The following is a 25,119-nucleotide window of genomic DNA, read 5'->3' on the forward strand; positions in this document are numbered from 1 at the left end:
TTTCCTCTCACTCCGTCTTCACAGCTTTGACCAGTGACACATCTGTGACAGGCGAGGTCAGGCACCGGGTCCCTGGCCCACATACGATGAGTGAGGACAGGAGCTGGCCCGTTTCTCTGTCCAGACGCCGTGTGGGCCCCGAGTGACTTTACTCCATCCTCCTGAATGTGTCTGCTTGGCTCTGTCTTAATAATTTAAGGACTTTCATTCTCTATCACTGGATATAAGAAGGAGGTGCTTGTTACCCCGGTGCTGTGTTCCGTGACCTGAAAGACACGAGGTCCCTCTCCTCTGGGCAGTTGGCAGTGACGCGTCTAGTCTGTCTGGCTTCTGTGTGGCAGGAACGCCAGGGGCAGTGTGTGTGTGTGTGCGTGCGTGTGTCTGTCTGCAGGCAGGCGTGTGTGTGCAGGGTGCGTGTTTGCCTGTTCGTGGCATGTCCCCTCTCACCGTGGCTGCTCTGTGCATAACCCAGCCTCCGGCTCCTGGTCCCCTCTGCCGCGCTCGGAAGGGCCTGGCCAGGAGGGAGCGCCCACGGTATAGTGAGAGGAGCAGGGGACCAGCTGCCCACAGCTCCCCCGCCCTGCCAGCATTGCTTAGCAACGACCCTGCCGCCCAGGCTATTTTGAGAACTGTGACTTTTCACTGAACATGATTATGAGCCGGAGCTCTGAGCACAGCCCAGAGAAGTCCTGCAAGTCCGCTAAGCCGTAAAAGTAGGTGCAGGAATCCCGGGACTGTGCGTCGGGGTGCAGCCTTTGCTGAGCCCGGGTGGAGGGTGGGGACCTTTGGACCTTGCAGCTTCAGTGTTCTGACCATTTCATTGATGATGATGATGATGATGATGATGGAGATGCCGTTATTATGTCACCAGCAGCAAATGACCCGCCCCTTCTAAGGTTCGGTGTCACCATCTGTACAGGGTGGGTGGTAGCCCCACCTAACGGGGCGGGGAGCTGTGACATTCAGGTGAGTTGCTGCCAGCAGCGTGCCGTGCTGTGTCTCTAGCTGTGCACAGCCTCAGTCAGTGCTGGCTGTCACCTCTGTCACCAACGGCCAAGGAAGCTGGTAGCAGAGACTGTCACAGCTGTGTTTCAAGTATGAGTAAACCAGTCATGAGAGAGGGTCCAAGAAGCTGTAGTTTTGAGCTTGGTGACATCTAATTGTGTCCACTGGGTGACTTCTCTTGGCTTGTGTCTTGGTCTTTTCCTGGGTGGAGGTTGGTTGGCTGCTGGTCAGATCTGGCCCAAGGTCTGTTTTCGTAAAGCCCCTTGAGCTAAGAATGGTTTTAAACTTAAAGGACTTTTGTAAAAAAAATAAACAACAAAGATGAATATGGAGCATGGATATTGTGGCATGTGGCCCAGAAAGTCTAAAATACAAGTACTGGCCATCTACTTCTTTCTAGGGAAGGGTAGCCGGTCCCTGGTCTAGACCTCACCCCCCAGGCCAGGTGACACGGCTGCGTAGACGGCATCTTCCGAGACCCAAGTCTCCAGACTTCTGGCCGTTCTGCCCTCCCCGCGAGGGGAGGTGCAGCAGCCGGAAGATGATGAACAGTGATTACGAGTGCACGCCCCCCGCAGGGTCACGTCACAGGCCTGGCCCGAGTCCTGGGTGCAGGGAGGGCCCTGTTGATACCACGTGGGCCGAGGGGCCCAGGCCGAGTGGCCAGACCATCACCCGTGTCCTCCTCCTCCTCCTCCCCTTTGTGAGCAGCAGTGAGGGTAATTACAAGCACACGCATGGTGTTTGCTTCATGCCAGATGCGTTATGGGCGTTCACTCCCTGAATTCTCACTCTGACTCTGCGAAGCCAGGAGTATTAGCCCCATTTTATAGAAGAGGAAATTGAGGCCTGGAGACATTTGCTGCCTGGGCACAAGAAACCCCACATGCCATGGGGTGGGATGGGTAGAGAGGGTGACCTTATACCTTTTGTCCCACCTGGGCACTTCGGGGAGCGGAAGGGACACTGCCACCTGACAGCAGGGAGGAACCAGGACTGACTTAAGCAATGGACCCCCGGCTCTGAAATAAATCTCTCCTCCTCCTCCTCCTCTCCCCGCTGCCTCCAAGCAAGGCTGGTGCTCCCACACTGCTGCCTCCCGGCCGTGCGGACGTGTGCAGCTGACGCTGACACGCTGCACCGCGGTGGCCTGGATGAACTGGCCATGGGGCCTAGGGTTGAGCCGGGGGCTTTGTGGGTGCTGCATGCCCTGGGCTGTGAGCTGTGTCTCAGAAGGCTGAATATGATCGGCTGGCCGAGCCTCCCTGCCTGGACCCGCCACTCTGTGGTTATATGATCTGGACTGGTTATGCTCCTGAGTGCCCAGCCCCTCAGCACTAAGATATGACCCAAGGTGATCAACCAGTCAAAGGCCAGACCCTCAAAGGCTCCAGCCACTGAGCCCCAGAAAGGGGAGTGCCAGGTCCTCCTTTCAGCCCTACTAGGAGCCTGGTGTCCTCCGTTCTGGGATGGCCACCTGCCTAGACCAAGGACTCCCTGATTCCCGCCTCAGCCCTTGGCTGTGCCTCTGTTGGGCTGGCAATGCCACGTGTGGCCAGCTGTGTGGCCGCCCACAGTTTGAGCCACCTGGGGGGTAAGGATTGTCTCGTTAATCTCCGCCTTTCCAGCGTTGGCTCAATGCTGGACCCAACAAACGAGAAGCATTTGTGTGATGGGGGACTAATGGTAGGAAGGTGGGTGCTGAGGTGAAAGGTAATTTGTAGCCTCGATAGTAACAACCCAGCACCTCTGGGATGGACAGCAGTTAGGGCTTGTCATCACCTGTCTGGGTGGCCTTGGCTGGCAGGATGGGGGCGCCTTGGCTCTGCTCCTCCCCCCGCCATCTCTCATCCCCAGCAGGCTGGCTGGGCCTGTCCTCAGGGTTAGGTCCAGGTACAGGAGGGATGAGCAGGAATGTGCAGGTACTTTTAAAGCCGCTGCTGCATCAAACCTGCTCACTTCCCATTGGCCAAAGCAAGCCACAAGGCAGAGGCCAAGGGTCGGGGGCACCACAAATGCGAGGACATGGGTGGGGGGCATCGTCCAGTCTCCCACGGGTGTCGAAGTAAGAGCGCACAGGCTGGAAGTGGTGCGGCCAGAGGCCAGCGGGTGTTGTGACGCTCAGTGCTGCCTTAGGAAGGCTCTGGAAAGGGATTCCCGGGGTGTGTGGGAGCGTGCAGGGTACCACACCAGGCCTGGGATAGCGTACTTCCCAGGAAGTTACTTCGCGCGTGAATGAAAGCAGGTAGGAAGGGATTCAGGGTCAGCTGACAGCTGAATTTCCTTGCAGACGCTGAGAGCAAAGCGTGCAGCCCCGACGGAGATCCCCGAGTTGCACAGAGTGAACCTTCCACGCCCAAGCAGGAGCCGCTGACCTTGGAGGAAGCCCAGCTGGGGAGCCCTTTGGCCACTGGGACGGACCAGGCTTCCCTGGATGAGACGCTGTCCTCGGACACCCCTTCAGACGATGCAGGTATTGATTGGACACCGGGGTTGAGCTGCTCCCAGGAGGCCATCCGCCTGGGTGGCGACTGAGGTCCCCAGCCCGAGCTGGGCAGCAACCATGGTAGAAGACCGTCCTCAGAGGCGCAGCCGTGCCCCGGGCTCTGAGCCCTGCCACGCCCCACCACGCGGTTGAGTTTAAATGTCTGCTGGAGCCTGTTTCTCCAGCATCTGCCTAAGTCTGGCTGAGCAGTGGATGAAGGTGCTTCCAGATGGTCCCAGGTACCTTACCATCCACCTTCCTCCCGGGGTGTCTTTGCTTGTTCCCTCCGAACTTCTGAGCGGGAAAATTCTCTCCAAAGAAGCCAATGTCTGGGAGCATCTTAGCTACCCCAAGGCAATAGGGCAGGATGGAGAAAAGAATGGCCTGTATCGGGTTATTTGGAGGGTGGCAGGAGCTCAGGGCAGCGTCTGCCACGTTGAGTGATTCTTGATGGGAGCCGTGGTGGTGGTTCTTGTGATTTAAATTGAATAGACCAGGGCAGTTGTCAGGTATGGGGAAGGGGAGGAGAGAGGGAGTGAGGGAGGGATGGAGAGGAAGAAAAGCACGAATCCACTGCAGAAACTGCGTGCTGTGACGTCTCTACCCCCTGCTCGCTCTGACCTGTTAGCAGTGTTTTCATAGAAACCTTCCAGGCAACCTGGCCATCAAGCAGGAGGCCTGCTCCCTAGTAGAACTGTAGCTGTAAACATGCCAGGCCCGGCGTGGCGGCTGGGACGTGTCCTGGGTCCCCACGGTGTTGGGCTGAGAAATTCGGGCGTGTGCACGGGCCTCTTTGGCCGGGGCCTCTCTGGCTGGCTGTTTGGCTTCAGAGCCGGGGGTTGAGGGGGGCACCTGTGCTCCGCTGCTGCTTCCCCAGACGACACTCACACCTGCGCTTTCCCCTGCTGCCCCGTCCACGGCATCGCTCTGGCCTTCGCGGGCACCTGCCGAGAGGCGTGCCCTACTCTCCCTGGGGATGGCTGTCCCTCTCCAGTTTCACCCCAGCTTAGAGACACGACAGGAGTTTGGGGTCTGCAGGGCTGTGGCCCTTGGGACAGTCCTGGCCTCTCCTGCATAGACCCTTTTGTCACTGCTGTGTCCCCGTGTCCCCCACCATCTGACTTCAGTCGGGCCAGTGGCTGGTGGGATTCTGACGGCCAGCTGAAGCGTTGCCTTCCGCCCGGAGTCCTAGCAGCCCAGCACTGCCCTTGAGCGCGGAGCCTCCCTTCTGTGGGCCGTGCACCCCGCCTCCCCCTGGCACCCCTCCCTGGTGGACTTCCTGCTCCCGTCAGCGCCCCCTCTAACCTCAGGGGCTCTCTGTCCATGCTCTTGATTTGGGGATGGATTCTTGAGACCAGAGTTGGTTTGTTGAGATCACAAATTTGTATTAAGGACTTTCTCCTGGTGAGACGTGCTGTTAGGTCTGGGGTTGTGATGATAATGTGTCTGGGTCTCTCCTCCCAGGTGGATGGGAGCAGGTGAGCAAACCTGGTGACCCCTGGCGCTGAGTCCCCGCAGTGGGTGCTCTGGAGACTGGGGCAGCCCAGCTGGGGTAGAGGGATGAGTAGGAGTTGTCCGGGCCGAGAGTGAGGGAGAGAGCGTCCTGGCAGGAAGAGGGACCCTTGCAAGGACTGAGAACAGGGTCAGCTGCTTTCTCTGTAAAGGGCCGGCTGTCAATCTCATTGGCTTTGTGGCTAGGAAGATTTTACCCCTGCCAGGTGAAGATGTGCAAAGGAAAAGCAATGGCTGGGTGCCAGCAAGCTTTATTTGCAAACAACCCATGGGCTGGATTTTGGTTGGCTGTGGCTGGCCTGGGAGTAGGAAAGACCATGGGACTTTGGCAGAGCTGTAGGTAGATGTGGTCAGAGCTGGGATAGGATGGAGACAGAGAGGGCTGGGCCGGACGGCCCTTCCCCGAGGGCGGCCCTTCCCCAAAGGCGGTTGGTTGGAGACACAGTGGGGTTTGCACTGTAGGAGAAGCCCTGGGCCTCTGGTCAGTGTGTGGTCTGTGGTGATGGAATGCAGCTCCATCCCTCACCGGGGCTCTTCCTTCGCTCTGGCCCCAGAGAGGCCCTGAGCCCCTGGGGTGGGAGAGATGATGTTATCTGGGCGGCACATGTAAACAACTTGAAAACATTTTAGTAGTAATGTTCATTTTCATTAATTAGAGCAAGTGGTATGGGTTTCTTATTCAGGGTAGTGATAGTTTCTTAATAAATAAATTGAAATTAAAAGCATGGCTTCACTTAAAGTAAAATATAGCAGACAAAAATATAGAAAAGTACAGGGCCATGTCCAATCTCCAAAGCAGGGCCGATTCATTCCTTTGGGGTGTGGTTAGTGTATTAGCAGCTGCTGACCTTTATCATAATGCTGATGACAACAAGGGCCAACACGCTCGGCCGCTTGTGTGCAGGACGCTGTTCTAAGTGCTGTCACGTATATTGGCTCATGTAAGCCCCAGGTGATTGATGAGGTTTACATGAGCCACCTGGAAACACCCCCAGGTGATTGTTGCGGTTGCCTCCTTTTACTCGTGATGAAAAGGAGGTACCCAGGATAAGTAACTCATCCAAGGGTATAGAATTAGGGAATTGAGAGCAACGTCTTTGACATCAGGTTGACCTGGGTTTGAGATGTGACCGAACGCCTCACCAAGCTGTGTGACCATGGACAAGTCACTCAACCTCTCTGAACCTGTGTCATCAACTATAAATGGGGATAATGTTGCACTTCTCAGGGTTGCTAAAATTAAGCCACTTAGCTCAGTCGTCACTCACACTGAGCGCTCAGAAGGTGTTTGCTGCTGCTCCCAGGGACTGTCCTCGTCGTCTTTATCATCATCATCACTTTTGTCATTGTCATTATGGAAAAGCAGCCCTTGGAGGAAGGGTGATGCATTAAAGCCTGGTATCGGGTTGCCTGCAAACGCCCCACAGAGGCCCTGCCTCTAAAAGCATGTGTAGGTGGGGATGTCGGTGCACCTCCACTTTGCTATTGAGCGGGGGACCCCCCCACCCCCATTCCCCCTCGCCGGCATCTCTTGCAGCCCTGCAGGCCTGGAATCCTCCACCAAGAACTCTGACCAGGGCGGCGGCTCCTGGTCTCTACTGAGAGGACTGGCCTTGAGTGAGGGAGTGGATTGTAATCTAACTCAGACACCTTAAACTCATTTCTTCAAACATTGCCTAGGCTTAAAAATCAGGAGCATTCATGAAAAATCCACATGTGCAGCTAGCTGCTTTTCAACAATCGAAGTCCGCGCCCGCTGGGCCCGTGTTCCCACGCAGCTGCGGTCTCTGGGAGCTGAGAAGAGGTCATCTCCTTTGCGGGGCGTGCTCACCTCTCAGCTCCTGCTTGGCCCCTCGGGTGTATGAGTTTGTGATCCCTTCCATGGAGGTGAAGAGCCTGGTCTTGGGAATCAATCCCTGTGCTGCACTGGGGGTTCTCCCTCTCCTTGGCCAGGTGGTGACACCTGGATTGGGGCTGCTGCTTCTATGTGCCCCAAACCGTGGGGTAGGGCTGGGGGCATGGGGGTTATATCCAATGATCGCAGATATCTCAGGAAGGAAACACTGTCAGAGATTCTGACCGTGGTTTTCTTTGATCCTCAGTTTGTGTTTAGTGATTTGGGTTGACTTTGGATTTTTGTGTTTGGGGTGATTCCTGGTTTTGTTTGGATCATGCTGTGTCAGCCACAGAGCAGCCCCTAAAAATAGCCCAGGAGAACCCCTTGTTTCAGTGTTAAGTGGGACAGGATCCCATTCAGTGTTTCTGTCGTGCGGGGGCTGTGCTCTGGCATGCCCAAGAGTGCACTAATTAAAAGGAAAAGTGGCACTCAGCATGTTCTGTGTGTGCTATATTATCTTAGCCCCACTTTTTGTTTTTGCTTTTAGATTAGAAAGCAGTGGCCCAGAGAGGTTAAGTCACTTGCCCGAGGCCACAGAGCACATAAGTGGTAAAGCTGGGGGTTGATCTGCAAACATGCTGTTAACTATAACACTCTACAGCCCAAACTAGGGCCAAGCTTTGCTCTGCTTCTGAAATGTGGGTTGTTTCTGCAGTCTAGAAGAGGGTTGGCAAATTGCAGGCTACAGGTCAGACTCAGCCTGTCTTTGTCTATACGACCAGCTCGTGTGCTGGCACTGTGAGCCCGGGTACCAGACAGAGATGGCCCCCTCCCTGCACCTGCCTCCCAGCTGGTGGCCGCACTTCATCGATGTCCAGGGCCTGGGCTGGTCCCACTGACACCTGGGACTCAACTTTTGGCAGCTGCTGGGCCCTGAGCTGTGGAACCTCTTTCCAGGAGTTGGCCAGTCTCTTTGCCCAGGGTCAGCTGTCCGAGCCGTGACGGAGAACATGCCGGGTGTCACTGGGGTTCCGTGAAACTGACCACGGCGGCTGTTCCCCCAGCCCTCTAGGTCCCTCCTCTCAGGCTGGTCTCTCTCGGTCTCAGAATATCTCCAGTGGGTGAAAACTGGGTATAAAGCAAGCCCACCACCCCGCAGCACGCCCCAGGCAGAAGGGCCTTGGCTGGGAGCTCAGCTGGTGAGAAGCGACCTCTGCTGGTCAGGGCCGGACAAGGACAACCCCGAGGGAGAGATTCCAAATGCGGGGAACATGCAAAGCTGATGTCGGCTTCTACATTAAAAAAAAAATTTTTTTTGATATAACACTTGAGACTTTAACAGATGTTAACGTTTCAGTTTTGACAAGATTCCGAAATACAATGGTAGCTGCACACTCGCGTGAGATGCGCAGGAAGATGTAGCTTGGCAGAGGAGATGCTGAGACACCGGTTTCCCAGACCAAGGATCCCTCAGACAGGCAGGGTGTGAGGGGGTCAGTGTGTGATGAGTTTTGCGGAGAGACATCGGAGGAGGGTGTTTGGGGTGAGTTCCTGGTGTGCCGGGTCCCGGGGCCCTCAGAGCGGAGGGTGGGGGACCCACTGCATCTTGGGCTAGTGCGGGGAGGGGGACCTCCCTGGGGCTGTTAGAATCTTACCCTGCGACCTCTCTGGTTGAAGGGCTGTGACCACTGACTCGCTCCCAGAAATCCAGAGCTGCCCTGTCCACTAGCTGCATGGCTATTTAAATGAATTAAAACGAAAGAAAATTTTAAAAATCCATCTACCCCGTTGCATCGGCCGCTTGTCAGCTGCTCACTGTAGCAGACAAGGAGGAGGCATTTCTGTCATCTGAGAAAGGTCTGTCGGGTGGCACTGAGGGTGAGGGGCGACCACACGTCCACATGGGTGCACAGCCAGGGGAGTTTGCTGTTTGGGTCGCCCAGCCCTTCCAGAGTTTTCTGCACCAACAGAGACCTTGTAACCTGCAAAGCCAAAGCCCTTTACAGAAGAAGTTTGCTGACCCTCATTTAGAGAATGGGTTTGGGACGCCATGCGTGGAAGGGAAGGAGCTTGAAAGTCATTGCTGAGGTCCAGGCAGAGGCTGTGGCAGCTGACACTGGGAGGACAATATTTCCGAGAAATATTTTGGAAGTAGAGTGCCCAGGATGTATTCATGAATTAGATACGAGGGGTGGGTATGAGGTGGAGAGGACAGGAGAGGGATTGAGCATTGTGTCCAGTCTGGCTGGACAGCTCGGGGGGTGGGGGCAGCGTGTACCAAGTCTGGTGAAGGTGGGGCTCTGTCTTGGTCAGTGCCCTGTCCACAGCTCCCAGGAGGGTACCTGGGCCCCATAACTGTTCAAGGACACTTGTGGGATGGATGGATGGATGGATGGATGAGTGAGAGAGAAGAGGCACTGGGGAGGGGTTTCTCCTGGGAAATCAAGAGATGGGTTAGTGTATGATTCATTTTGACTATTTGACCTCCAGATGGAGGTGTCAACGTGGCTGATAATGGATGAGTCTGGAGCTCCGAGAAAGGGTCAAGGGGGTTGACAGAGATGAGATGGATTTGAAGCCAGAGGAGAGAATTAGATGAGAGAGTGGGTTAATGGGGAAGAGGACCAAGGGCTGGGTCCTGGGGCAGCCCAGGGGGAGACTGAGAGGGGCTGAGCAGGTGCAGCCAGAGCGGCAGGAGGGAACCAGGGGGCGAGGTGTCCAGAAGCTGCAGAGGAGGTGCAGGGGTAGACGTGGGAGGACTGTGCTGAGACAGAGCCGCGGGGACCTGCTCTGGCCAACGCGGGTGTGGGGACCCTGACCCAGGGCCGTCTCCTTGTTAACCCTTCTCCTGGCAGCCCTCCCAAGGGGACGCATGGAGCCCAGTTCAAACACGCCCACCTTGTCCAGACTCCCAGGTCCGTGCGGGGAGACCAAGGCCCAGAGGGAACAACTGGCCGGTCGGGGTTTCCGTGATGGCAGGACCCAGGAGAGCACGTCACAGCTGTGGGTCTCGCCACAGGCCTCCCTCGCCAAGAGACACCACCAGAGTATCTCCTTAGAGATCTAAGTAGTGTCTGCCTCCAGCAGGGGCTCTCAACCATGGGCATCCCACCCTCCAGGGGACGTTGGGCAGTGTCTGAAGATAGTTTTGGTTGTCACTCTGGCATCTGGCAGATAGAGCCCAGGGCTGCTGCTAGACATTTTACAGGCAAAGAATTATCTGGCCCCAAATGTCAATACTGCCAAAGTTGAGAACCCCTGACCTAGAATGAGAGGGAAACTCATCCATGTTCCAAAATAATGCTTTGATCCCTGGCATTGTGGCCCGTGACTGTCCCAAGTGCTGAATAGCTTCAGACGTCCCCTCTGTGACCTCATGGAAGTCTCCCTCCCTTGCAGTGGGCAGGAGAGGGTGTTTTATACAGATGTTTGTACAGATGAGGAAACTGAGGCTCAGAGAGGTGGAGACCAAGGTCACTCCTCTGGAAATGAGTCAGTCACAACAGAGGCAAAGGATGGATGTGGGAGACTGGTGTGGTGAGCTTGAGGTCAGGTGAGCCATTCCTGTGCCACCTGTCTCCCCCGAAACCATGACATTGGGAACATGCTGGACGCCTAGAGGATAGAACCCAAGCCTGGACCGAGTGGCTACTCAAGCTCACTCCGGCCCCTCAGCCGGTGCTTCCGGCTGCAAGCTTGGCCACTGAGGGCCCGGGAGCATGGCCTCCCCAGGATCAGGGTCCACTGCCCTGCTCTGATTCACACAAGCCAGGAGGCCCAGCAAAGTCACAGGACCAGTGCCCACATGGAGAAAAGGGACCTTTCCACACTCACCTATGGCTTACCGAGGAAAGCGCACAACTGTTTTTACCTAGAAGCACAAAATGTTTATTTTAATGTTATTTTTGCAAAACTTATTAACTAAAAAATCAGAATTGTAGACTGTTAGAAGTTGCAGGTCACAGGTCATGGGACATAACAATAGCCTTGAAGTCTAGGAGTCTTTAAAAAAAACGCCTATGAAAAAATAATACTTTTGAGGACAGTTTTGTTATTATTGTCAATAATAATAATAAAAACCATAGTGTTTTCACATGGGTATCTGTGCAGGGCATAAGGTAAGGAGCATTCTGTAGTGGCTCTTCTCAGCTCAGACTAACCTCATGATACAAACCTGACTCTGTCTTCTGCAGTGGGTGGGAAGGGGACGTTTCTTTTCTCAGATCTTGCTTACCAGGATTTGGGAGGGCCAGCCCTTCTAAGGCAAAGACTGCATTTCCATGAGCTTCACAGGGAAAAGGCCTGGCCTGAGAGGTCTTCAACTTCCAACAGGGACGCCAAAAGGACAGAAATGGTGATAGCCAGTGGGATGCCTGAGACATGCAGTGGTCCTTTCTAGAGTTTCACTGAAGCTTTGTGAGGGCAGTGATCAAGCCTGCCTCGGTCAGCACCACGGACAGTGCCACCTCCAGAAGCGTTCCCTGACTGATGGATGAATCCCACACGGTGACTTTGGGGCCAGCTCTGTCAGGCTGTTCCCAGAGGGTGTTAGGATCTTCCCCCTTAGGTGGCTGCAAAGATGAAATTAGACGATGTGGGGCGGGGCACCTGGGGTGTGTGCTCTGAGCGGGCAGGGGGGCTGGGGTCCTGAGGTGGGGATGGGAGGCCGCCTCTCTTCTTGTGTCAAGGAAGAAGGAAGGGTGTGTCGGGGATGGTAGGTTTGGGTTTGAGCTCCCCCCGCTCCCCCCAGCCCCTGGTCTGATGGGCTCATTTTCCCCTGTAAAGCTGGAGGTGAGGCCGCACAGGAGGAGGGAGTGAGAAGCTGCAGGTAGGAGAGAGACAGAGAAGGTCTGAAGCTGAGTGACCGCCTGCTGGGGCAGAGCCAAGGGCCCTGAGGGTGGTGGTCCTGAGATGGCCAGGACTGGGACTTCTGTGTCGCTGTCTGTCTTCCACAGCACTCCACAGGGACGGGAGCCGGCAGATGGAGGGTCACCCAGAGGTGGGGTGCTCCCAGTTAGCTGAATGCAAAGGAAGGGAGGCAGAGGGCTTGGGGGCGCTGGTGAGATGGTTCCTGAGTGATGGATGGTGGAACTCGAGCTGGATAAAGAGAGAAGGGCGAAAGGAGAGGCTGACGGGTTGGGAGAAAGCCCAGGGGTGGACAGGCCAGGGGAGGGGGGAGCAGTGCTTCAGGAGGGGGAGGGGCCTGAGCCAGCAGCTGGAAGGAGAGGGGAGGGGGGCCGTGGACGGGCCGACCCTTCCTCAAAGCTGAAGCTCCCTGCTGTTCCCCTGCCACTCAGCTCGCAGCCCTCACTCAGGGGCAGGACTGTTGTTGACCAGGCGTGTAAAATCTGTCACTGCGGAATCTGAGGGTCTGCAGCGTGCCAGGCACACGTCTCATTGTCGCGTCTTGATTAAATCTCACGATCCTGTGAGGGACTCTTGCTGTTAGTCCCGTGTCATCCACGGGTAAATGGAGACACAGGAGATGAGGAACTCATCCAAGGTCACAGAGGAAGTGCAGGGGCCAACTGGCATCTGATTCCAAAGCCTGTGTTTGTGGCCAGCAGCCCCAGGTGAGGCGGGAGCTTTAGTACTACCTATTGAGTGGAAAAAGGGACAGAATCACCCACGCTCTTGAAGTTACTTCCCTCCCTCCCCCCTCCCTCCTCCTCCTCCTCTCTGCTTCTGATGTTTCTGTTGATAGTAGAACTCACAGGGAGTCAACCGTCTATGAGAGGTGACCCCTCTGTACCCTGCTCCGTGATAACAAGCCCACCCAGCCGAAGCTCCCTTGCTGTCTTCACACCCACCCCAGCCAGAGGAACCGTGGTTTGTGAATTCTCTGTTTTGCTTTTGAACCAGCCAAGATGTCGTCAGCATCCAGAGATGAAGAAGCAGGTGCTGCTGGCAGCCTCCCACCTACCACGGACGAGCCCTCTCAAGCCTTAGCTGGGTCCGACTCCCTGGACAGTCCTCCCAGACCCCTGGAGAGATCCATGGGCCAGCTCCCCAGCCCCCCGCTGCTGCCCACCCCACCGCCCAAGGCAGGCTCCAAAACCACGAGAAGTGTCACAGGTGGGCCTACGTGCATCCACCCATCCACCTTGCTTCCTTTTTCCTTCCGTTCATCTATCCATGCCTCCGACCCGTCCTGATTGGGCTCCCACTGTGGGCTGGTTCTCACCCTTTGCTTCTGCGATGCTCTGGGGCTCTGGGCAGGTCCAGGGGAGCAGAGCTGGAGACAGGAGGGTGGTTCGTAGCAGGGAGGAGCTCTGGTTGTCAGGAGAAGACAGCTTGGGCTCCCTCAAACACGTGTGGGGCAGCGTTCAAAGGTTTCTACCAGAAGGTGAATGCAGGAGACGTAGCTACAGCCCCCAGGATGGGGGCTTTGTCTTTCTGTCTGGATATTCAGGTGTCTGATTGTCCTTCTCTTTCTGCTTCTAAGTCAGTGTCTGTCTGTCTGTCTCCTTCTCCTTACCTCCCCTCTCCCTCCCTCTCATCCCCTCTTTTCCCTCCCTCCCTCCCGATCCCCATCTCCCCTTCCTCTGTCTGTCTCATGATCTCTGCTCATCTCCGTGAGAGCTCCATCCAGCAAGGCAGAGCCAGGAATGCACACGGGACTGTAGGGTGGTGGTCAGAGAGGGGGGCACGGCTGAGCAGAGGCCCGCAAAGGCATCGCCTTCTGTAGCTTTGGCCACGCTGGCTGAAGGGTTCCAGGAAGTAGGGGCGTTGTCTTTTCAAATTTGGGTATTTCTTGTCCCATCCCTGCTGGAAACAGGAGACACTGCTGCAGGTCTCAGGGGGAAAGCAGGCCTTTTCACAAAGAGGCGATTGTTTCTAAGAGTAAATCGTTGCGTGCTGCCTCTGAGGGCGGGATCATGAAGATGAGAGTGGAGAGCAGAGTTCAGCAGCTTGGCTCTAATCCTTGGCCACCACCTGTAATACGACTACTCACCACTTGTCAGGAGCTGCCCACCCCCAGGCACTGCAAGGAGGGAACGTGTCCCCACTTTACAGTTGAGGGAACTCTGCCCCAGATCCCAGCGCCTGCATACAGCTGGTGCTCAGCGAGTGTTGGTAACTGTGATCGAAGGAACAGTCAGACGATCTGACCCCTTTGTCTGCTTTCTGCCTCTTTCTTCATCTCTGGGAATCAGTCAGAGTGTTCAGTCCTTGGGTGACATGGCCACACAGACTAAAGTTTTGAGGCAAATAATGTGCATGTTGTTACAGTCTGTGTGATAATCCCCTTTCCATCCATTGAAACGTGAGGCAGTTGGAAATCCACTGGATAAGGTACCATCCACCCCGCTTTCTTCTGGCTCCTGTATAATTAGTTCAGGGACTCTCTGTCCCCATTGTGCTTAGACAGGATCAGACCTCGGCCTGTTTCATCCCCCGTGAGCCCTCCTCTCTCCCCATGTCCTAAGTCCTGGGTCAGCTCCTCTGACTGCCCCCAGCCCCTCAGGGGCGAGGAGCTCCTGAACTTCGGAGACCTTTTCTGACAAGTCACCGAGGAGTCTGGGGACTGGATTAGGAGCGGGAGGGGGCAGAAGGGTTACGAGCTGTGGCCTGGATCTCTTACAGCTGAGACTGCATGTTGGCGACTTGGTCTTAATTTCCTTTAGGGGGAAATAGTTGCTTCAGCACATGGCCACTAGGTGGCAGCAGAGGAGGAGAAAGGCCCTTCACCTGGGCTTAACTGGGGCACAGGGGGGCCGAGGCTACACACCGAGCGCTCCCCACCCACCCCGGGTGCTCGCTGGGCTGAGATAGCCACAGCGGCCCCCAGCCCACCCTCCCCCAGGTGTCAGGGAGCCAACTGCACCCAAATCCCACACCCAGACTTGGTTTGCTGGGTCTGCGTGGTGTTTAATATTTTAAAAATGTGTTGCCAACATTTTAAACATATCAAAATATGTTTAAGTGTTAAACATATTCTATATCTATATCTATCTGAATCACTTTTACTGTGCAGCTGAGACTAACACAACATTGTAAACCAACTGTACTTCAATTCCAAAAAAGAAAAAAAAGGAAAAAATATATAAAATATGTTTAACGGGCAGCCTTCGGGGCCCTGGGACTTGCCGTCATCAGGCCACGTCTCGTCCCCAGGAGAATGGGAGAGCTGTGATTAGAAGGTCCCCTCTGGTGAGGTGCAGGGTTGGCGGCGGACGTGAACGGATGACATGAGGAAGCAGAGGGGACCGTGGTGGTGGTCCAGGATGAGCGATGGCTGTAGAGCTTGGGGAGTTCTTCCACGTTCCGCAAAAGGAAGTGTGGCTTCAGGAGTTTGTAGTAGAGAAACGGGAAGGAGGCTTTCGGTGCCTGAGACCTCGCAGGGGGCCTGTGGGCACTGCTGTCTGCTCAGCTCAGGGATGCAGGATGGAGTGGTCAGGGACAAACCTCGTCTCCGGCTCTGGGGGCGAAGCGACATGGTGCAGCATCTGGTACGAGTGGGTTCACCTGGCCGGGAGCCCTGCGTCCTCTCTGCTCACGGGCTCCTGTGTTTTAGCAAAGCCCCACTTCCCTGACCCCAAAGGCTTATCATCTTCTTGGTTCTTCTCATGCCCCAGGCCAGACCACGCTCTTCCAAGGCTCTGGCGGGAAGAGTACTGACCCTCCTCTCCGAGGCCAGCTTTCCACGCCCACGGGATCCCCACATCTCACCACCGTCCACCGGCCGCTGCCCCCCAGCCGAGTCATCGAGGAGCTGCACAGGGCGCTGGCCACCAAGCACCGCCAGGATAGGTGAGGCCCCTCGCCTGGCAGGGGGACCTGTGTGCCCACATCCCCATCTGCGGCCAGCCTTATGGGGGGCAGTTACGGGGGGCGGGCTCCGGGTTGGACTCAGTGCTCTGCTGTCACCGTCTTGGAATTCCTAGCTTTTGAGCAAGGAGCTCATGTTTTCATTTTGCACTGGGCTGTGCAGCTGGTCTGTAGCTGGTCTCAGTTGGCACTTTCCGGGAGGGGTCAGGTGGGTGATGTGCACCGTGGGGACCAGCCACAAAGTCCCTGCGTTTCCCCCGGAGGATCCAGGGATCCAGGGTTGGGTGGGAGCATCCCGGGGGAGAATCGAGAGGGAGAAGTAGCCGTTACCTTGTCCCGGGACTCTGACAGCTTCCCGTTTTCATCAGGCAAGAGCACAAGTAAGCCTGCTCGGACGCTGACTCTTATTCTTGGTCTCATATGCCTCGTAGACTGAGGACAAGTGAGTCATCGAAGGGCAAAACAGACAATGGAATGCATGTGTGGCTTGGCAGAAATATTGGACAGCTAAAATGCCCTGCTCAGTTCTGAGGAAATCCTTGATTTGAGTGTTTGCTGCTCTAAGTCTTGGCGGGTTTTATTACATGCATGTCTGTGACATTCAGAACAGCACGTTCCAAGCAGCCATTTGCCTTGGGCTCAAAGCCGTGTGTGCCTCTGGCACTTCTTGTCCTGTGTATCGGCTGCACATACTTGGGGGTCGTCTTTGCAACGCCCATTGTAAGTCTTCAAGTCGACTTTGCAGGGTTTCCAGGTGCAGCTGGACAACGTATAACACGAACTGCCTTTCTGGTTCAGTTTCCAAGGCAGGGACAGTAAGGGGTCCCCGAAGAAACGCGTGGACGTCCGCCTGTCGAGGACGTGCAGTGTGGAGCGGGGCAAGGAGCGGGAGGAGGCTTGGAGCTTTGATGGAGCCTCGGACGGCAAGTGGACCGTGGCTAAGGAGTCCGAGGAGAACAAGGAGAACTTGATCATGAACTCCGAACTCAAGGATGACCTGCTTTTGTATCAAGACGAAGAGGCCCTGAATGACTCCATCATCTCTGGTGAGCGGAGGGTGGATCCCGCGGGGTGGGAACCTCCCACCAGAGGCACGCACCCCAGCCCGCCTTCGAGGGGGCACTTCTGCCGCCAGCACAGAGGGGGCAGGGGAGTGATGGAGAGAGATACCCTCCTCTCCTTGTTTCATGAGCAGGCTGCCTGCGGGCAGGCTCAGGGCACAGTTCGGAGGGACCTGAGTGAGTTTGTTTTATTTTGCCAGTTGCATATTCATTTTCACGTGTATTGGAAAAACAAAAGTGGCTCAGTAAGTGACTGAGCGCATCACTGCTTGGCATGACACGGCAGGAGGTGATGTCGGTGGCACTCGGATGGCCAGCGTTTGGAAAATGTAGCAGAAAATGTTAATAGGAAAGCGAGATGAGATGGAAGTGGGAGGGAGGGAAGGAGAGAGGGGCTGATGCCAGCGGTCATCTCAGAAATACTATAAGCCCGGCAGCATCTGTTTGTTCAGGACCACATGTTCACGAGGCCCTTGGAGGTCTGTGTCTGTCCTCACAACATGTTCTGAAGGTCAGAGTATTTGCTCTGTCTTACCCTTGAAGATCTAGGGGCTCAGAGAGACAGCGCACTCTAGACCCCTCATGATGAAGGTAAAACGGTGCTCAGTCCTGGTGCGGGCTGTGCTGAGCTTTGTCTCTTGTAGGAGGGTCAAGGGTGGACATGGCTGTAAGGCCTTTGGGGAGGATTATTGTTCCTAAGTGAGGGGTTGTTGTTCTTCCTGAAAGGATCTCAGGGTGACCATCACTGCCACAGGCAGAGCTCTGGGTGGAGCCACTGGGGACCTGGTCTGGTGTTGGTGGAGAGTCGGGAAGGGGCTGGCATTGAACCTGAGCTGGCTGGTACTAAGTGGGTACAGGCAGGGGGAACCGTGACCAGGTGGACAGACCAGGAGCCCAGGGCTGGACACTGGCCTTGGCTGTCACCCCCTCCTGTGACCTTGCATACCTCCGGGCCTTTTCCACGCTGGTCTAGTGAAGCACTTCAGTAGCATGTGCTGTGGTACGTGCGGGGTGACACGGCACCCATGAGGTTGGAAGAGGCTGACAGACAGTCGAACTGGGGTCTTCGTGGCAGAAATTCACAGCCATAGGGCCCTGGACATCTAAGGAGAGGCTGAAGCTTGTGATGTTTCCCAAACTTATCTGACCCTGGGACCCTTTCCCTAAACACCCGTCAGCATCCTGCCGGATGGGGTGACATGGGACACATCCGAGAATGGCTGGCGTAGACAGGGATCAGGGCTGGAGCAGGTCCTTCAGCCTCGGCCCCAGTGACATTGGGGGCTGGACAGTTCTCTGTGGTGGTGCTGCCCTGGGCCTTGTCGGGTGTCTGGAGCCTCCCTGGCTTCTGCTTGCTGGACCGCACTCCCTCTGGCTCTAGGCGAGGGGCCTTCCTGCCTCTTCCAGCTGCTGGGGGCTCCAGGGGTCCTTGCCTTGTGGCCGCTTCGCTCTGATCTCTGCCTCCGTCTTCACATCAGCCCTTCCGTGTCCTCTCCTTCTCTTATAAGGACACTCGTCATTGGTGTTAGGGCCCATCTGGATAATCTGGGATGATCTCCTCATTTTGAGATCCCTACCTTAATTACATCTGCAAAAGCAGATTACGTCTTTTTTTTTTTTTCCCAAATAAGGTCACATTCCCAGGTTCCAGGTGCACCAATCTTTGGGGTTCTGCCCAACACAGTCACCCCTGATGGTGTAGCATGTTCCTTTTCTCGTTGAGCCAAGGTGGCCCCTGGGACCTTTTTTACCCCAACCCCATGCCCGGGTCCTCAGCAGTGGGACCATTCCACGTGCCTCAGACGAGACCTGCCGAGGGAAGGAGCTGGGGTACTGTCCCTGCGGCCTGAGTGGGTCCCTGCCTGCCTCGCCCCCCGACCCCTCACTGATCAGGTCAAACCTTCTCCTCCCCTGCTCTGATGACAACACTGTGAACCTTCCTTCAGAGCTTGACACAGTTGCAATTTTACCCTGATTTTTGTCCTTATCTGACTGTTGTCTGTCTCCCCACAAGTCTATCAATTATTCAATTACTACTGATTACCTAATGTATGTGTTTGACTACTGTCCCACGTGGGCTAGTGCCCCCTCGTCCCCATGTGCCTGGTTCTAAGTAGGAGTCAGTGAGTAGCTGCGGGATGAGTGGCTTTAAATACCATCTGCCAATCTGACAGGTCCTCCAGCCCACGTGGCCCGAGCTCCGAGGGGTTGCCCTGTTCACTCAGCGTGTCCCCCTGGGGTCTCGGAGGTGTGGCTGACCTGACATCTTTGGATCTGAGCTCTTGATCTTTGCCTCCAAACCGAGACCGTTCCCTGTCCCTGTGAGCAGGGCCTCTGACCTTCTGTGGCCTGGGGCCACCTTGCCGCTCTCTGGACTTCGCACCTGACACGCAAATGGCTCCTCCTTGAAGACGTCGGGCCAGTCCTCCTCTGCTGCGCTCAGCCTCCCCCGAGGCTCCCTGCCTGCGCCATCTCCTCTGTTCTAGCCCCTCCACGCAGGCAGACGTCAGGGAACGTCACCCCTTGCTCACATCCCTCCAGTGGCTTCCGAGGGGTTTAACGCCCTGACCTCACCAGGACCTGCGTGGCCTGTCCCTGTCCCCCGGGCTTGTCTCCTCCCCACGCCCCCTGGGACCCAGCCACGCCCCCTCCCTGCTTCTTACACGCCCTGACCACAGGGCTCCCGTGCTCACCACGCAGGAGGTGTGTGCGGCTGCACGGGGTTTAAAACACCGCTTCCTCCAGGAAGCCGGCAGGCATAAACAAGTGACTCCTCTGCCAGTCCCTACGCACACAATAAATGTCAGTGAATGATGGGGTGTCGGGATGAAAGGAGATGGTGTCTGTAGGCTCACGTGGCAGATCAGCCATTTCGCCACCTCCGAGGTTTCTTCCAGGACGTGGGGCAAACCTGAGTCTCTTGTTATTTGTCTTCTCAAACCGGCGTCCTTAACTGAACTTGGCGTTTGACTGTGGTGACAGGAAGAGGGAGGGTGGAACTCATTCTAGAAACTCTGCTGTTGTTAACATGCCCAGGATCCCACCAGGCTGTGCTCAGGAAGGAGTGCACTGACTGTTTGCAAACCCAGGTAAAGCCACCCCTCTTGGGCCTTCTGTGGGCACCGTTGTCTGCGGCTCAAGGTCAAGGGCTCACATCCAACCCTAAGAGCATCCTGTGGAGGGCCGGGCCCATTGCACACAGTGAGGCAGATGGGGACTCCCGACGCCCACACACTGACCCCTGACATCTGCAGTTGAGGCCACGGTACACAATCCGGGGTCCCTGAACCCCTGAGATCCAGGGCAGAAAGTGGATTCTTTGCCTTTATCATATTCTCATGTGTGTTTGCAACTCCCTCAAAGTTACGAATCTCTGGGGCAACATGCTTGGAGGAAAAAAAATTCAATATCAGTTCTGGGAGAAGTCGATAAATCTTACTTTTGGGGGAAAGTGGTTCATAGTGGGAAAGGCCCATAAACGTATTCTGCTTGGCCTGGTAGGACAGTGGCAAAGATCAGCTTTTATTTCCTTCTCTCGAGTTCAAACCCCGCTCCCAGCGTCACGGCTGGTGTGTCATTTGTAGATCTCTGTCGTGCAGAAGCAGAAAAGCGCCAGGCAGGGACCTCATCAATTATTAACCATAGAAACTGCACTGGTATTTATTTATTTATCCTCATAACTCACTGTCGATGGAACCTTTGCAGGTGGCATCTCATCCAGCGTGAACACCCCAGGAAGTGTTTGTTATCAAACATCTTGCCAGCCTGAATTCTCTAGTAGTAGCTACATTAGGGTTTAATTTCTGGAGGTGGTGGAGGCCCCATCCGAGGCAGACCTGCCCCTGAATCAGCTAGAAGACCGTCCTGCTGGATCCAGTTGGAGTGAAAGATGTATTTGCTTTAGTCTGGGTCTGGCCGTTGGATTTCCGTGCAGGGCACATACGATGTCTCGATCAACACAAAGATGCATTCCAGGCTGTTGTGTTTGTGCCTCGTGTGGTGTGTTTATGCTCCCACATAGGCTTGCACGCATGTGTGTCCACGCACACGGTACCTTTGTGGGCATGTGCAGTCAGCGCCAGGTAATTGGGGACATTCTCAAGTCCATCAAAGGTGATTTTTTAAAAAGATTTTGTTTTTTAGAGCAATTTTAGGTTCACAGCAAATTAAGAAGAAATATAGACTTTTCCCGTATTCCCCTGCCCCGTACCTGCACAGCGCCCTCCATTAACAACATCCCCTCCAGATGGTGCATTTGTTACAACTGATGAACCTGCACTGGCATACGGTCACCCAAAGTCGATAACTTATGTTAGAGTTTATTCTTGGTGTTGTATGTTCTATGGGTTTGGACAAATGCATAATGACGTGTCCAGCCTTACAGTATCATATGGAGGAGTTCCACTGCCCTGAAAATCCTCTGTGCTCTGCCTGTTCATCCCTCCCTCCCCCCAACCCCTGGCAACCACTGATCTTTTTTTACTGTCTCCATAGTTTTGTCTTTTCCAGAAGGTCGTATTTGGAATAATATAGTAGGTAGTCTTTTCAGATTGGCTTCTTTCACTTAATAATATACATTTATGTTTCTGCCTTGCCATTTTATGGCTAGATGATATTTAATTTTTTTTTCTTATTTTTATTTTTTCTTCCAGTTTTGTTGAGATATAAATGACACGTAATGCTGTGTAAATTGAAGGTGTATACAGCGTAATGGTTTTCACTTACATACATCCTGAAACGCCACAGTAAGTTTAATAGACATCCATCATCTCATATAGATACAAAATTAAAGAAATAGAATATTTTTTCCTTGTGATGAGAACTCTTAGGATTTACTCTTTTGAGTAACTTTCATATATAACATACATCAGTGTTAATTATATTTATCATATTTATCATGTTGTACATTACATCCCTAGTACTTATTTATCTTATAACTGGCAGTTTATACCTTTTGACCACCTTCATCCAATTCCCCCTGCTTCCATCTCCCACCTCTGGTAACCACTAATCAGATCTCTTTTTTCTATGAGTTTGTTTTTGAAGTATAGTTGACCTACAACACTACATTAATTCCTGGTATACAACATAGTGATTCAATATTTCTATACATTTCAAAATGATCTCTATTATAAATCTAGTTACCATCTGTCACCATATGAAGATATCACGTAATTATTGGCTGTATTCCCCACACTGTACATTTTCTACCCATGGCTCATTTATTTTTTAACTGGAAGTTTGTGCCTCTTAATCTCCCTCACCTGTTTCTCTCCTCCCCCACCCCCTCGTTTCTTTTTAATGCAGAATAATATTCCACTGTCTGGCTGTATCCCAGTTTATTTATCCCTTCACCTACTGAAGGAAGTCTTGGTTGTTTCTAAGTTTTGGCAACTATGACTAAAGCTGTTATAAACATCCATGTGCAGGTTTTTGTGTGGGTATAAGTTTTCAACTCCTTTGGATAAATACCATTTTTTAATTGGGTGATTTGGTTTTTTATTGTTGAGTTTTAAGCGTTTTTTGTATATTTTGGATGACATTCCTTTATCAGACGTGTCTTTTGCAAATATTTATTCCCGGTCCATGACTCTTCTCCTTATACTCTCAACATTGTCTTTAACAGAACAGAAGTTTTAACTTAATAAACTCCAGCTTATCAATTGTTTCTTCCTTGGAGTGTGCCTTTCGTCTTGTATCTAAAAGTCATTACCATACATAAGGTCACTTAGGTTTCCTCCTAGGTGATCTAGAACTTTTAGGGTGTTGTGTTTTGCATTTCGGTCTGTGGTCCATTTTGAGTTAATTTTTGTGAAAGGTGAAAGTTCTGTGTCTAGATTCATTTTTAATTTTTATTCTTTTGCATGTTGATGTCCAATTGTTCCAGCACCATTTGTGCAAAGATTATCATTGCTTCATTGTATTGCTTTTGCTCCTTCGTCAAAGATCAGTTAACTGTATTTATGTGGGGGTCTATTTCTGAACTCACTATTTTGTTCTATTGATGTATTTGTCTATTCTTTCACCAATACCACACTATAAACTAAGTCGAATAGTGTCAGTCTTCCAACTTTGTTCTCCAACATTGTGTTGGCTATTCTTAGTCTTTTGCCTATCCGTATAAACTTTAGAATGTCTGCCAGTATCCACAAAATACCTTGTTGGGATTTGGATTGGGATTGCATTGAACCTATAGATCACATTAGGAAAAACTGACGTCTTGACAATATTCAGTCTTACTGTCCACGAACATGGAATATCTCTCCATTTATTTGGTTCTTCTTTGATTTTGTTCATTAGAGTTTTGTAGTTTTCCTCGTATAGATCTTGTATATATTTTGTTGGATTTATACATAACTGTTTCATTTTGGGGGGTGTTAACATAATGGCATTATGTTTTTAATTTCAAATTCCACTTGTTCATTGTTGGTATAATGGAAAGCAATTGACTTTTGTATATTAACCTTGTATCCTGCAACCTTGCTACAATCACTGATTAGTTCCAGGAGTTTTTCATTGATTCTTTTGGATTTTCTACATAGATAATTGTGTCATCAGAAAACAAAGACAGTTTTATGTCTTCTCACTCTGTGTACCTTTTATTTCCTTTTCTTCTCTTTTTGCATTAGCTCCTATTCCAGTGTGATATTGAAAAGGAATGATGGAAAAGACATCTTGCTTTGTTCCTGATCTTAGTGGGAAAGCTTTGAGTTTCTCACCATTAAGGATGTTGTTAGCTCTCGGTTTTTGTAGATATTCTTTATCAAGTTGAAGAAGTTCCTCTTTATTAAGTTTACTGATGTGGCTTTCTTAATTGCGGTAATGTTGGTTTATAACATTATATGAGTTTCATGTGTACAACACTATATTTTTACTTCTGCATACACTACACTGTGCTCACCACCCCAAACTGAGTTTCAATCCATTATCATGCAGTTGACCCCCTTTGTCCATTTTGCCTTCCCCCTTGTTTCCCTCTGGTAACCACTACTCTGTTCTCTGTATCTACATTTTGGTTTGGTTTGGTTTATTTATTTGTTTGTTTTTTATATTGCACACGTGAGTAATTTCATTTGGTGTTTGTCTTTCTCTGTCAGACTTGTCTCACTTAGCATAATATCCTACAGGTCCATTCATGCTGTTGCGAATGGCAGGATTTTATCTTTTTTATGACTGAGTAGTATTCTGTTGTGTGTGTGCATGTATGTATGTACACAACTTCTTTATCCCTTCATCTCTTGATGGGCAGTTAGGTTGTTTCCATATCTCTTGGCTGTTGTAAATCATACTGTGATGAACATAGGAGTGCATATATCCTTTTGAATTAGTGTTTTTGTATTCTTCAGATAAATAACCAGATGTGGAATAGCTGGATTGTATGGTAATTCTATTCTTATTTTTTTTGAGGAATCTCCATTTTGTTTTCCATAGTGGCTGCACCAACTTACATTCTCAGCAACTGTGTATAAAGGTTCCCTTTTCTCCACATCCTCTCCAACCCTTGTTATTTCTTGCTTTTCTGATAATAGCCATTCTAACAGACATGAAGTGATATTTCACTGTAGTTCTGATTTGCATTTCCCTAATAATTAGTGATGTTGAACATCTTTTCATGTGCCTGTTGGCCATCTGTATGTCTTTTTTTGAAAAATGTCTGTTCAGATCTTCTGCCCACTTTTCAATCAGATTTTGTGTTTTGGAGTTGTTGAGTTGTATGAGTTCTTCATATATTTTGGATATTAACCCCTTATTGGATATATGATTTGCAAATATCTTCTCCCATCAGGTAGGTTGTCTTTTAGTTTTGTTGATGGCTTCCTTTGCTGTGCAGAAGCTTTTTTAGTTTGATGCAATCCTATTTGTTTATTTTTGCTTTTGTTTCCTTTGCTTGAGGAGACATACATAGATATTGCTAAGACTGATGTAAAAAGAGCATCCTGCCTATGTTTTCTTCTAGGAGTTTTATGGTTTCAGGTCTTACATTCAAGTCTTTAATCCATTTTGAGTTAATTTTTGTGTATGGTGTGAGACAGTGGTCTAGTTTCTTATCTATCTATCCAGTTTTCTCAGCACCATTTATTGAAGATACTATCCTTTCTCTGTAGTATGTTCTTTGCTCTTTTGTTGTAAATTATTTGTCCATATATATGTGGGTTTATTTCTAAGATCTCAATTCTGTTCTTTTTTGATCTATGTATCTGTTTTTCTGCCAATTCCATGCTGTTTTGATTACTACAGCTTTTGTAATATAGTTCGAAATCAGGGCATGTGATACCTCAAGATTTGTTGTTTTCTCTCAGGATTGCTTTGGGTATTTGTGGTCTTTTGTGCTTCCATATAAATTTTAGAATTTTTTGTTCTATTTCTGTGAAAAATGTCGTTGGGATTTTGATAGGGATTGCATTGACTCTGTAGATTGCTTTAGGTAATGTGGACTTTTTACCAAT

The 25,119-nt window shown here is 52.0% G+C and overlaps 1 protein-coding gene across 6 annotated transcripts in view; it reads left to right on the forward strand.

The window, feature by feature from the left end:
- Positions 1–25,119, forward strand: part of PHACTR3 (phosphatase and actin regulator 3) — a 224,385-nt gene that overhangs the window by 139,806 nt on the left and 59,460 nt on the right. For 5 of the 6 annotated variants that reach the window (XM_057529290.1, XM_057529287.1, XM_007185230.3 and 2 more), the window contains 4 exons: positions 3,296–3,478; positions 12,702–12,914; positions 15,419–15,593; positions 16,410–16,657. In XM_057529290.1, the coding sequence (XP_057385273.1) occupies positions 3,296–3,478; positions 12,702–12,914; positions 15,419–15,593; positions 16,410–16,657 (819 nt within the window). The remainder of the gene's footprint in view (positions 1–3,295; positions 3,479–12,701; positions 12,915–15,418; positions 15,594–16,409; positions 16,658–25,119) is intronic. The other variant, XM_007185231.3, reaches the window with a different exon arrangement.

This window comes from Balaenoptera acutorostrata, chromosome 15 (genome assembly GCF_949987535.1).
Source record: "Balaenoptera acutorostrata chromosome 15, mBalAcu1.1, whole genome shotgun sequence".
NCBI classification, from domain to species: Eukaryota; Metazoa; Chordata; class Mammalia; order Artiodactyla; family Balaenopteridae; genus Balaenoptera; species Balaenoptera acutorostrata.